The sequence below is a fragment of the Ovis canadensis genome, chromosome 25 (genome assembly GCF_042477335.2).
Source record: "Ovis canadensis isolate MfBH-ARS-UI-01 breed Bighorn chromosome 25, ARS-UI_OviCan_v2, whole genome shotgun sequence".
Taxonomy (NCBI): domain Eukaryota; kingdom Metazoa; phylum Chordata; class Mammalia; order Artiodactyla; family Bovidae; genus Ovis; species Ovis canadensis.
In genome coordinates this window covers 22,586,417-22,601,050 of record NC_091269.1, presented here as the reverse complement: position 1 = coordinate 22,601,050, position 14,634 = coordinate 22,586,417, and the positions used below count along the sequence as shown (strand labels likewise).

General features: G+C 41.8%; 1 protein-coding gene across 6 annotated transcripts in view; it reads right to left on the bottom strand.

Moving 5' to 3' along the window:
- Nucleotides 1–14,634, bottom strand: part of DISC1 (DISC1 scaffold protein) — a 488,958-nt gene that overhangs the window by 29,644 nt on the left and 444,680 nt on the right. For all 6 annotated transcript variants that reach the window (XM_069572613.1, XM_069572615.1, XM_069572614.1 and 3 more), the window contains one exon: nt 3,758–4,031. In XM_069572613.1, coding sequence (XP_069428714.1) covers nt 3,758–4,031 — 274 coding nt within the window. Of the gene's footprint in view, nt 1–3,757; nt 4,032–14,634 lie in introns of those variants that run through there.

Genomic DNA, 14,634 nt, shown 5'->3' with positions numbered 1-14,634 from the left:
ACTCAAATCCTGTGTGAGATGCTCAAAGCTGCTGGGCCTTTTTTAGCCTCTTTGAGCCTGTTTGAGCAGCTCCTGGCTGGGAAAGGAAGCAGCTGGAGGCAAAAGGCAGGGAGAGTGATGCTGTCCAGGGGAACTCGCAGGAGGGAAGCCCACTTTGTAGTAAAAACAGAAAGCACCCCAGCAGGACAGGCTGCAGACAGGAAAGAGAATTACGCAGGTATAATGGCCAGAACAACAAGTACAAAAGAGCAACTTCAGAGTGGAGGAAGCTGGCTCACTGATTTCCCCAGCTTCTGTCTGGCCCCCATGCAATTTCTGTAATGTCTATAAAGCAGGGCCAACAGCAGCTGATTGTTTCCAGAGGCTGAGGCAACACTTGCAGGAGAGCTGTCATGAAGCTGAAAAAGAAGAGGGCTCTTACCATCGAGGAAGCGCAAGTGAAAATTGGCCCTTCGCCCTGTGGCCAACTTCCTAGGTAACAAAGCCCAGAGCAAATTACTGTGCCTTAATGGGCCCAGTTGTAAAATGGGGGAAATGGTGCTGAGAAGCCCGGTGGGACCCTAAACACAGCAAAATCTCTAATTAATGACAAAGTACTTGTGAGAACCGGTGCAACCGAAATGCACGTACCCACGTGGGGCAGATAAGCACAGGGAAGGCTTTGAAAATCCATCTCCCTGTGGACCTCCAGAAGAAGTCAGCAATTTTTCATGGGAGATTTAGGTTAGAAAGTAATTGACTGCCTTCAGGGCACCAGGTTTCAAGAGAGAAGCCAGGGGTGGCCAGACCCAGCCATCCAGCAGGGAGTTCCACAGCAAAAGCAACTCAGTGCTGCCAAGCAAACAGACACCATGGCCTCAGGATAAATACACGAGAAGCCAGAATCCAGTGAGTCCCTGGAGACCAAGGCAGGAAAAAAAAGCACCTTCCTCTGAATGAGACCCTTGGTTATTGTTCCAACTTTCAGGAGCTTAGAAGCCTTCATCCAAATACAAACAAGACTGTCCCTTTACTAAACCTTTCTTACTGGAATATCTTCTACGGATTCATTGCTCTCTTTTCTGTCAATAAAAGAAGCAGAGTATACTATTTTAAAAAGGTCTTAGAGATTGTGGTGACTGCCATAAAGAGTGATACACACACACACAACTATGAGTTAAGCCTGTACCACGTGTCAAGGCTTCCCTGCTGGCTCAGATGGTAAAGAACCTGCCTGCAATGCAGGAGACACAGGTTCAGTCCCTGGGTCAGGAAGGTCCCCTGGAGAAGGGAATGGCTACCCACTCCAGCATTCTTGCCTGGAGAATCCCACGGACAGAGGAGCCTGGTGGGCTGCAGTCCACGGGGCTGCAAAGAGTCAGACACGACTCAGCAACTACACTGTCTCCACCGTGTATGTGTCACTCACGCTTAGATGCATTATTTTATTTAAATCTTCACAACCTTCTTTCACAAGATATTTTTCATTGTCCTCAGTTTTTGTTTTTTTAACAGATGAGGAAATGCAGTCTGTATTCAGCCCAGCGGCCTCGGCTCTGCTCATCTGCTATACTGCCTTCCAATAGCCTTGAGACAAACTCAACCAAATCGAACAGCGAAAGCCTCACTTTTAAAATAGGGAGATATTATTTTTTAAATTACAGTCACTTTTGTAACATTACATGCAGTAAAAATTTTGGTGTAAAATTATAAATTTAGACATAGGCACTCAGTTATGCAGAGACGTCCCAGGTGAGGCAAGTGGTAAAGAACCTGCCTACCAGTGCAGAAGATGTAAGAGACGCAGTTCAATCCCCATGTTGGGAAGATCCCCTGGAGGAGGGTGTGAAAACCCACTCCAGTATGCTTGCCTGGAGAATCCCATGGCCAGAGGAGCCTGGAGGGCGACAGCCCATAGCACTGCAAAGAGCCAGACACGATCGACGTGACTTAGCATGTGCGCGTGCACACAGCTGCATAGCCGCTACTACACTCAAGATGCAGAGTAGTTGTCTCACTGCCGCCCCAGCCCCAACGCTTTCATGTTGCTGTTTGTGACCGGTGCCCCTCCCCCCACCCCCACCAACCCCTCATCCCCACCCCTCCGCACCAGTCCCCGGCAACAACTGTTCAGTTTTCTGTTTCTATAATTTTGTCCTTTCCTGAAAGGAAGCTCAAGCGTTCCAAAGATGCTCACCTTCCTCTCGGACTAAATCCCAGAAAGCAATGCAGGGACAGTACATGGAACATGAAGGACACAGAACTGGAGATGACCAGGCAGCGTGCCCCTTGCATCAGAATATTCTTCGAAGCTGATCCACTGAGACAGGCCACAGGTTTTCAACAATGCTAACCAAAAGCAAGGCAGCCAGGCTTTTCAGGGGATTCCACCTGCAGGGCCTCGGCTAACAAAGGAGTTGAGATCATCCACAGCTCGGTGTAGAGGCTCCTTGTGTGAGGCCAGCAGGATTCCAGACAATGACAGCGGCTTGCTTTCTCATAAGGTTGCTCAATGAAAATATGTGATCGAGTATCAATTATCCAGGCAAGTCCAGAAGGCGTTGACTGTAAGCACAGCTCATCAGAGGGTGTGTGCTCTTAACAACCAGGGTCCTGCAGCCAGGACAGGGGCGGGGTACCCACATGGACATGTTCCCTGGTGAGCAGTGGCAAAGACCCAGTGGCACACCTAATGTCAACTGTGAGACATGGACATGGAATGACACGTTCCTCCAGATCTGGGTGTGCGTTCTCAGTCGCTCAGTCGTGTCCAACTCTTTGTGACCCCATGGACTGCAGCTTGCCAGGCTCCTTTGCCCATGGAATTTTCCAGGCAAGAACACTGGAGTGGATTGCCATTTCCTCCTCCGGGGGATCCTCCCCACCCAGGGATCGAACCCATGTCTCTTGTATCTCCTGCACTGGCAGGTGGATTCTTTACTACTACACCACCTGGGAAGCCCCTCCTCCAGCTTCACCAAGGTTTTATTTTCTTTTAATATTCAGAACACCTGGGAATCTGGCCAGAAAAGTGCTCTGAAGCCTCCTGTCATGGCACTGAAACTGGAAAGAAATTCCTAGAGCCCTTTTGTTGAAAGGATCTTATTAAGGCTAGAAGGGAAAGTGAGCAAGGAGAAGGGAGAGAAAGGAGAAATGAAGCAGGGAGGGGAGGGGTGGGGAACTTAGATCTCTGTGAATCTAGGTCAGCCCTGGGGTAAAGCAATGAATAAATCTACACTTTAATTTTTAATGCATATATCACAGGCCATATCTTAGGTTTTTTAAATGAAAAGAGCAAATTCTAACATTCATTATGATCTTGCTTTGGCAAAAACAGTTAATGGAATATATACATATATTTGTTTGATTCTAATGAATAAATATTGTAGGATATATATGTATTCTAAATATAGAATTAAATATAGATAACATATATAATATGTATACAGACAACAGCTACATGTGATATATGATATGTAGACTGTGGGCTATATATATACGGTAATTATATATTAGTTTATATATTCTGACTGGAGCCATGAAATTAGAATAAAAATAGAACTAAATATGCCAAAAGTTTTTTTTCATTCTCCTATATATTAAACAACTTCTGTAAAATTTCTACACCATTTTGAAATCATGTTAGGAGTTGTTAAAACTTTAAAGAGTTTGGGTGGTTCAGTGGGAAGCCCACCCAGGATTAACTGCTCTCATTTGGAGTGTGGTCCCAAAGCCCCCCTCAGAGTAAGAATCCTTAATCCTATGAGGATGGACAGACCTCTTTCTGTTCACTGCTAGCACTGTGAGGAGAGGGGGTCAGGTGCACCGTCCACTCTTCAAAGGCTTGCAAAGGGGTCTTCCTTTCCTCTTCAGGGTGGGACCTCGGGGGGCTGGCCAGAGCCATTGTATAAGTACCTCCCCCTAAGTCATCCGTCTGTCTCTCATCTGCAAACAGGCTGCCCCTGGCCTCCTGGAGCTGCAAGCTCTGGATAAGCAACCGACAAGCTTCCAAGTCAGCTTCCCACACTTTTCCAAGCAGCGGACACTTGCAGCTATAAGGCAGAGAGGAAACAAAGGCATAAAGATTAATTCAGTGCTGTTTCATCATACCAAACCAATAGCTTTTCCACCTGGCTAAGAAGTTAGAGTGAACAACTTACTTTTACATAATGATGGATTATTTCAACCAGAGGATTCAGAGGGGCCAAATTTGTATACCATCAAGCAACAGTGAAATAAGTATAGTCCTTCTTAGCTACTTGGTCTGTAAGGATATTCAAGATCCTAAATATTTTTCAAGACTCAGTGGTTCAATACAACAACCCTACTCACGTTTGTCCTCTTGTCTTGCTGCCTTCATTTGAGTCCCTAGACTTGCCCAGCTCCCTCAGGGCAAGTACTTTTTCATCTGCTACTTCATCTGCCTTGGACTATAAGAAGATTCAACCAGTCCATCCTAAAGGAGATCAGTCCTGGGTGTTCAACGGAAGGACTGATGTTGAAGCTGAAACTCCAATACTTTGGCCACCTCATGCAAAGAGTTGACTCATTGGAAAAGACCCTGATGCTGGGAAGGATTGGGGGCAGGAGGAGAAGGGGATGACAGAGGATGAGATGCCTGGATGGCATCACCTACTCAATGGACATGGGTCTGGGTGGACTCCAGGAGCTGGTGATGGACGAGGAGGCCTGGTGTGCTGCAATTCATGGGGTCGCAAAGAGTCAGACATGACTGAGCGACTGAACTGAACTGAACTGAATTTCATCTGCCTAGCTTGTCCCTCCCCGACCTTTTCCCCTTACCAACCCATGTTCATCCAGGTAACGTAAATGAGTGAAGCAGTGCAAGGGTAAAAAAAACCAAAATAGCAGTCAGCCTGCCTCAGTAACGAATGTAGTAAGAGAGACGTGTACTCTTGCTAGTAGGAGGGACACATCCCTTTACAGGAAGCCCTTTCATCAGCTCAGACCAGATAAAGCTATGAGGAGTGTAGACTCAATGCTCACAAAAATTTGATTTCAATGGAAAGCCAAAAGCCCCAAATTTTAAATGAAAGCATATTTTTCATCATCCATTTAGCTCTAGACTGAACACTTTCTATACAACTATCTTCCACTTATTAATCCTTCCTTCCACTGTGTCTAATCTGCTTTTCAAATTTCTTGTGTTCTAAATTTTGGTTATTTTATCAGTTCTATAATTTCTGTTGACTGTTTTTTTTTTTTTTTTTACATTTCAGTTCTCTTCTGAAATTATCCACCATGTCCTCTTATCTTCCTAAATATATGGATCATCATTATTTTAAAGCCTGTAACTATAAATGATGTATACAAAAGTAAGTAAGGAAAAATGAGACAGAAGCTATATATTAGAAGAGCAACTGATGAGAATTTTCAGGTGATTGACAAGGGACATCAAACTACACATTCAGATACAATCTCAAAGACTGGAGAAGCAAACTAAAAAACACACCCAGGTTCATCTTAGTCAAACTGCTGAACAACAAAGACAGATCAGATCTCTTAAAAACAGATGGAGGGAAAAAAAGACCTTCACTTCAAGGAAGCGATAACATGCGTGACAGAAATGGTGTATGTATGCCAGGAGGTAATAAAGCAACATCTTAAAAACAGTGGGGAAAAGGTAACATCCTGTAAATTATACGATTATTTTAATTTCACTCAAAAATAAAAGTTTAAAAAGGTATCCTCAAATAAATAAAAATGGACAGAATTCCCTGCAGTATATGCACAGTAAAGGAAATGATCCCAGCTGGAAGCAAGGACATGCATTATTGTTGTTATTTAGTTGCTAAGTCACGTCCAGATCTTTTATGACCCCATGGACTATAGTCTGCCAGGCTCCTCTACCCGTGGGATTTTCCAGGCAAGAATGCTGGAGTCGGTTGCCATTTTCTTCTCCAGGGAATCTTCCCAAACCAGGGACTGAACCCACAACTTCTGCATTAGCCGGTGATTCTTTATCACTGAGCCTCCGAGAAAGCCCAAGGACACACATAAAGAAATGAAAACAATGGAAGAGTAAATATGTGGCTAAATTTAAGTGACAGTGATATAAAAAACAGCAATGATTTCTTTGGTGATCTAAAATATATGAAGACTTAAAATACATGACAAAGAGGGAATGAAAGGCATGAAAATAGTTTCAGGTCCTTGAGTTTCCAGAAAGTAGCAAAGTGCTCAATGTATTAAATTTTAAAAACTCATGGATTCATATCAAACTCCTTACGGTAATCATAAAGCAGAGAGATTTAAAGAACATCTAACTAACGAGCCAAGATGTGAGAGCTTTAAAATTAAAATATACTACAGTATTGGTTTAATGAAAGCAATAAAGATAGGAATGAATGTGATATAGATAGGGAAGATGGCAGCATTGAACTATTCATCCCTAATATATGAGGAATTACATTAAATATAAATAGATAGATGCAGTATTTAAAAGTCAAAGATTTTAGACTAGAATAAAAAAAATCAAAATCCAGTTCCATGTTGCTTATAAGACACATACATCATTAGATAGAAGGATACAAACAGGTTGCAGACAAAAGAATGGAAATATGTCATGAAGGCATAAGAAATACAGTGTAATGGGTAAAGGACAACCTGTTCAATATACTCATGTCAACTGGATTAATATCACTATACGAATGGGCTTCCCAGGTTGTTCAGTTCAGTTCAGTCACTCAGTTGTGTCCGGCTCTTTGCGACCCCATGAATCGCAGCACGCCAGGCCTCCCTGTCCATCACCAACTCCCGGAGTTCACCCAGACTCACGTCCATCGAGTCCGTGATGCCATCCAGCCATCTCATCCTGGGTCATCCCCTTCTCCTCCTGCCCCCAATCCCTCCCAGCATCACAGTCTTTTCAAATGAGTCAACTCTTCGCATGAGGTGGCCAAAGTACTGGAGCTTCAGCTTTAGCATCATTCCTTCCAAAGAAATCCCAGGGTTGATCTCCTTCAGAATGGACTGGTTGTATCTCCTGGCAGTCCAAGGGACTCTCAAGAGTCTTCTCCAACACCATAGTTCAAAAGCATCAATTCTTCGGCGCTCAGCCTTCTTCACAGTCCAACTCTCACATCCATACATGACCACAGGAAAAACCATACCCTTGACTAGGCGGACTTTAGTTGGCAAAGTAATGTCTCTGCTTTTGAATATGCTATCTAGGTTGGTCATAACTTTTCTTCCAAAGAGTAAGCGTCTTTTAATTTCATGGCTGCAGTCACAATCTGCAGTGATTTTGGAGCCCAAAAAAATAAAGTCTGACACTGTTTCTACTGTTTCCCCATCTATTTCCCATGAAGTGATGATTTTCACTTTCAATCAGATGCCATGATTTTCATTTTGTGAATGTTGAGCTTTAAGCCAACTTTTTCACTCTCCTCTTTCACTTTCATCAAGAGGCTTTTGAGTTCCTCTTCACTTTCTGCCATAAGGGTGGTGTCATCTACATATCTGAGGTTATTGAGATTTCTCCCGGCAGTCTTGATTCCAGCTTGTGTTTCTCCCAGGTTGTGCTAGTGGTAAAGAACCTGCCTATGAATGCAGGAGACGTTAAGAGACCTGGGTTCAATTCTTGAGTTGGGAAGATCCCCCAGAGGAGGGCACGACAACCCACTCCAGTATTCTTGCCTAGAGAATCCCAAAGACAGAGGAGTCTGCTGGGCTACAGTCCATAGTGTCGCAAAGAAGTGGACACAACTGAAGCAACTCAGCACGCACACACCATAGGGAAAAAAAATCTAATTCATGATTATTGGCCCACACTAAGCAAACATCAATTTCAGGTGGATTGCAGATCAAAATGTGAAAAAGGAATAAAACTTCTAGTATCTTGCTTTACTATGCTTCATTTTATTTTACTTCACAGATAGTGCACTTTTTTTTGCAAATTGAAGGTTTATGGCAACCCTGAGTCAAGCAAGTCTATCAGCACCATTATCTTTTCTTAAAAAAAAAAAAACTATTTATTTTTAATTGAAGGACAATTGCTTTACAGAATTTTGTTGTTTTCTGTCAAACATTAACAAGGATAAGCCATAGATACACCCATGTCCCCTCCCTCCTAAACCTCCCTCCCATCTCCCCCCCAGTCCCACCCCTCTGGGTTGATACAGAGCCCCTGTTTGAGTTCCGTCAACAGTAAATTCCCATTGGCTATCTATTTTACGTAAGGCATTGTAAGTTCCTATACTCTCTCCATCATCTCACCCTCTCCCTCTCCAAATCCCACTGTGTCCGATAATCTGTTCTCTAGGTCTGTTTCTCCATTGCTGCCCTGCACATAAATTCATCAGTACCATCTTTCTAGATTCCATAAATGCATTAGATTATGATATTTATATTTCTCTTTCTGACTGACTTCACTCTGTACGATAGGCTCTAGTTTCATCTACCTCATCAGAACTGACTCAAATGTGTTCCTTTTTACAGCTGAGTAGTATTCCACTGTGCATTATATATATATCACAGCTTCTTTACCCATTCATCTGTTGATGGACATCTAGGTTGCTTCCATGTTCTAGCCATTGTAAATAGAGTTGCAGTTAACATTGGGGTACATGTGTCTTTTTCAATTTTGGTTTCCTCAGGGTATATGCCTAGTAATGGGATTGCTGGGTCATATAGTGGTTTTATTCCTAGCATTTTTGTTTTTTTTTTAATAAGGACTCTCTCAGAGATAGTGCAGGTTTGGTTCTAGACCATGACCGTAAGCCTACAATGTCTCTGAGGTGTATCTGAATAGGATAATATCTTTATGACTTTGCGGTAAGCAAAGATCTCTCAAACTGGATATAAAAACTACTAGCTATAAAGAAAACAAGTAAGAAATTTGACTGTAAATATTAAGAACTTACATTCATCAAAAAACAAAGCCATTGAGAGAATGAAATGATAAGCCACAAAGTGGAAGAAGTTATTTGTAATACATACAACCAACAAAAAACTGCTTCCTGACTATAAACAGGACTCCCACAAAACAAGAAAGAGACAGACAACCCAATTTTGGCCAAAGACTGGAAAAGATATTTCACAAAAGAGGGGATCTAAATGGCCAATGAGTACTTTATGAAAAGATGTACAACAACATCAGTCATCAGGAAAGTCCACACTAAACTACAGAGCGAGACCCAACTGAGAGAATCAGGCATGACTGAGGGCACTCACGTGCATGCGACACCTGGGACCCCAGAGATGACTGGTCCTCCCCTATACTGCTGGTGGGAGGGCGCATGAAGGCAGTGCCTTGAAATCTCACAGACAGATGTACTAATGATGAAAGCATGTCAATCACAGGACCCAGCACCACAACTCTTAGGAATACGTACATTTCACGAGTATATATTTAGGACGTGTGTTAATTCACAGTAGTCATTTCTACAGTCACTATGAGCACTAAATTGGCAGATGCTGAACCACTGCTCTCAGAGGAAATGCAGGGCTAGCTTCCTGTCAGCCTTTGGTTACAACATTATCATGGGCTTCCAGGTGGCTCAGTGGGTAAAGAATCTGCCTGCAATGCAGGAGACACAGGAGACATGGGTTCAATTCCTGGGTCAGGAAGATCCCCCGGAAGAGGGCACAGCAACCCACTCCAGTATTCTTGCCTGGAGAATCCCAGGCACAAAAGGAGTCTGGTGGGCTACAGTCCACAATCACAAAGAATCAGACACAACTGAGCACACCTGCAATCTTTTTTTATGTGTGTTCCTGTTTTAAATATAGTGTTGATTCATCAACACTAGTCCCATACAGAGCACTATAACTCATGCCCGAGCAAAGCTCACCAACACATATGTCCTCCGTAAGGCACATTACAGTTTTCCTGCCTTTAGGACCATCAGACAGCCCTTCATCACTATGCTGGGGAGGGAGCCATCTGAACAGCAAAATCACCAAGAAAAAGCACAAAGATGTGAAAACCATGGCACTAAAAAGTCAGCAAAAAGGGGATGTCTCGACAGTATGACAACTGTAACCAGAAAGCAGGGCACTGTCTTGTTCAGCCTCAGCTGGAATCGTGCACATCAAGTGACTCAGACTTTTAGCCACTCTGGGCATGTCCTTGAATAACAGGGAGAACTCTGATTTATATTGATTGGGGGGCTACAAGTAAATTTCTGTAAGTAGACAAACTCACAAATTCAAAATCCACTGATAAGGAAGACCAACTGTACATATGATCAGACAACATTATTTGTAACAGCCAAAACCTGGGAGGGAAAACTGATGTCCATAAATAGAAGAATGCATTAATTGTGGAATGTCCAGTCACTGGAATTTTTGCAAAGATGAACAAATTAATACAACCTGCAAGAATATGGATGAATCTCAAAAACATAAGCTTAGACAAAAAGGCAAAGAGGAGGTACTATGATTCTATTTGTTTTTTTTTAAATTTAAATTTATTTATTTTAATTGGAGGCTAATTACTTTACAATATTATACTGGTTCTGCCACACATCAACATGAATCTGCCACGGGTATACTCGTGTTCCCCATCCCGATCCCCCCTCCCACCTCCCTCCCCGTACCATCCATCTGGGTCATCTCAGTGCACCAGCCTCAAGGATCCTGTATCGAACCTGGACTGGCGATTCATTTCTTATATGATATTATACATGTTTCCATGGCAGTCTCCCAAATCACCCCACCCTCTCCCTCTCCCACAGAGTCCAAAAGACTGTTCTATACATCTGTGTCTCTTTCACTGTCTCGCATACAGGGTTATCGTTACCATCTTTCTAAATTCCATATATATGCATTAGTATACTGTATTGGTGTTTTGTTTTATATTTTTAAATGTGAAAAATTAATCCATGGTATTAGAGATCAAGATGGTGGCTTCTTTCGAAAGAAGAGAAGTAATGACAGCGAGAGGCATCAGGAGGCCTGCTGGTATGTTAGAAGTGTTTTTTATTTGTCAATGGTGCTGGTGATGGGTATGTTCATTTTGTGAATATTCATCAAGCAGTATGTTCACAATGTGTGTACTTTCTCATTGTGTTATATGCAGTCTAAAATAATAAAAAGAGGTGGTCCAGTAGTTAGGGATCCAAGTTTCTACTTCAGGGACAAGGTTCCATCCCTGGTTCTGGGAACTAAGATCCCACGTGCTGCATGACGCATCCAAAAAAATTTTTTTAAGAGATAAAATAATAAAAAGAGAAAAGACACAGATTTCCTTAGCCACATCCTGGATCAAGAGAGCAGGAATAGGGTCTTGTACACATGAGAAGAGATCATCCTTATTAGAAACACTAGACTCTATTTTCCAACTTCCTGATTGTAGCCAATCTGATATGTGACAAGTAGTATCTTGAAGTTGAGCTTCTCCACTACAGTCGCTTATTAGACACTCAGATTTTCTCCTGTGATATATCTCTCCTGATCCATTGTCAGTTTATTCCTTTTCTGGGTTCCCGGTCCTTCTCCTAAGGTTTTCATTGAAAGTGTGAACAGTGTTAGCCACTCAGTTGTGTCCGACTCTTTGCAACGACATGGACTGTAGCCCGCCAGGCTCCTCTGTCCATGGAACTCTCCAGGCAAGAATACTGGAATGTATTGCCCTTTTCTTCTCCAGGGGATCTTCCTGACCCAAGGATTGAACCTGGGTCTCCCAGTTGCAGGCAAATTCTTTACTGACTGAGCCATGTGAAAGGAAGCATTTTATTGCCAGTTGAACATCTTTTAATTTTTAGAGTCTACTCAGTTTTCCTTTTCCTAGTGTCTAGTTTAACATTTGGAGAAGCAATGGCACCCCACTCCAGTACTCTTGCCTGGAAAATCCCATGGGCGGAGGAGCCTGGTGGGCTGCAGTCCATGGGGTCGCGGAGAGTCGGACACAACTGAGCAACTTCACTTTCACTTTTCACTTTCATGCATTGCAGAAGGAAATGGCAACCCACTCGTGTTCTTGCCTGGAGAATCCCAGGGATGAGGGAGCCTGGTGGGCTGCTGTCTATGGGGTCACACGGAGTCAGACACGACTGAAGCCACTTAGCAGCAGCAGCAGCAGCAGCAGTTTAACATTAACACTGCACCTTTTATAGAAGTCAATCCACTTTCTCACAGATTTCATATGCATTATAATGTTTGTTCATAAATTTTAAAATCACTTTTCTCCATAGACATTTTTCCTTTTCATTCTGTATTTTATTTAAACATTTACCTCTTTTCTGACAAATCTTGTTCAGTGTTATCAGAGTCTTGCTAGCTTACTAACCTTCGCAAAGAACACTTTGCTTTGTTCATCTTTGATACTGATTTTTGTTCTCTATTTTCTTGATTTATGATCTTATCTTTATTTTTCTCATTCTTTAGATTTATCATCTTTTTTTTAGCTTCTGTTGTCACATGCTTGTTTTATTTTCTCTCTATTTTAATTTTCTAATACAAGTATTTAAAGCTCTAAACTTTCATCTAATACCTTGCTGCTGCTGCTGCTGCTAAGTCGCTTCAGTCGTGTCTGACTCTGTGCGACCCCATAGACAGCAGCTCATCAGACTCCCCCATCCCTGGGATTCTCCAGGCAAGAACACTGGAGTGGGTTGCCATTTCCTTCTCCAATGCAGCAAAGTGAAAAGGAAAAGTGAAGTTGCTCAGTCGTGTCCGACTCTTCGCGACCCCATGGACTGCAGCCTACCAGGCTCCTCCGTTCATGGGATTTTCCAGGCAAGAGTACTGGAGTGGGGTGCCATTGCCTTCTCCATCTAATACCTTAATCATCTCCAATATTTTTGTTTTTTATTATAAAATGTTTTTTACTATTAAAACTATTAAATATTTTAAATATATAGAAAAACATGAAAAATAGTTTAAAAGACACTTGCATACCTACCATCAAACTTCCTGATTTTTCATATTTTTCTGTAATTGAATTTGACTTACTTCTAATTTATGACATTATTGCCCCCCAAATTTTACATATACTGTTATTTTTTCTAATATTATAATTATTACTCCGACTCTCTTTTAGTTCAATTTTTCCTTTTACCACACTTTATGTTCACATTGTTTTTAAATTTTTCCTTTTTTTAATTTGTTTTTAACTGGAGGATAATTGGTTAACAATGCTGTGTTGTCTTCTATGTACAACAATGTGAATCAGTCATAGGTATACATATGTCCCCTCCTTCTTGAACCTGCCCCAGTCCCCCCACCCCATCCCACCCATTTTTATTTTTCCAGAAATGAATGCAGTACAACACATTTGGCTGAATTTTACAAAAATCCATTCTGGAATTTAATCTTTGGGATTGGTGGATTTCACCTATGTGTTCAGAATTACTATAATTACTGTTTAATAATTATGGCTGTTTTTCTGATTTGTTACAACCAAGATTCTTAATTTTTACGTCTTTGTTTGTTCCTATCTTCCTTTTCCTTTTTATTAATTTACATAAAATCATGAAAAGGAATACAGAGAGATCCATGAATCCTTTACCCTCTTCCGACAATGGTAACATTTTGCAAAAATATAGTACAATATCACAACCAGGCAACTGCCACTGATGCAATCCACTGATCTTATTCAGATGTCCTCGCTTGTGTGCGTGTGTGTGTACGTGGCTACATAATTTTACCCCTTGTGCAAGCTCATGTATGCACCACCACATTCAAGGTACCGAGCATCCAATGCCCTTTGCTATAACCACATCACTACTTCCCGCCTTGACTGCCATCTCTAGTGTCTGGAAACCACTACATCCATTCTCCATTTCCAGATTTTATCGCTTCAAAAATATTAGAGAGATGGAATCATAAATTTTGCAACTTTGGGATTGGCTTTTTTCATTCAACATAGCTCCCTGGAGATTCACACACCAACAGTTCATTTCTTTCTATTGCTGCGTAGTGTTCCACGCTGTCTGAACCAGTTTATTCAAATATTCACCCACTGAAGGACATCTGTGATGTTCTTCCCAGCTTGGGATTATTATAAATAAAGCTCCTAGGAACATTTGCGCACAGGTTTCGGTGTGAAATTAAATGTTCATTTGTTGTCTGAGAGGCTCCCACTGGATCATGGAAGGAATGAGCCTGCCTGGTGGCCTCTTAGCAAACTTCCACCACCCCTTCATTCTGTTCTCATTCTACCTCAAAGGGGATACACCTGGAGGTGTTCTGAGGCCGGATTTCAGTTTCATACATGTCTTGTTTTCTTTGTAAGTTCTCTATCTCATCAACAGTAAAATTTACTAAAGTTTTTTTCAATTCTCTCTCATGTAACTCACACTGCCCTCCTGAACTTATTGTTTGTATTGCTGAAATATTTCCTCGCAAAACACTTCAAAGAAAATGTGTTTTGTAAATCTTTTAAGGACCTACAGGTCTGAGAACATCTTTATTTCATACTCAAACTCTAAATAATGGTTAGGTTTAATATTCTGCCCTCTTGCCTTCTATGATGTTATTGAAAAGTCTGAGATCAGCCTAATTCTTACCCCTTTCTAGATGATCTGCCCTTAGACAATTTCTTTTTATCTTTGTTTTATATGAAGTTTAATTGCAACCTATTGATCCCCTCATCCTTTCCTATTCTGTTAGAGTTATTAAGCCCGTCAGTAAAAGGTCTTATATCTTTCCCTTTTTTTCTGGGAAATTCTCAGTCATTAGTCTCTCAAA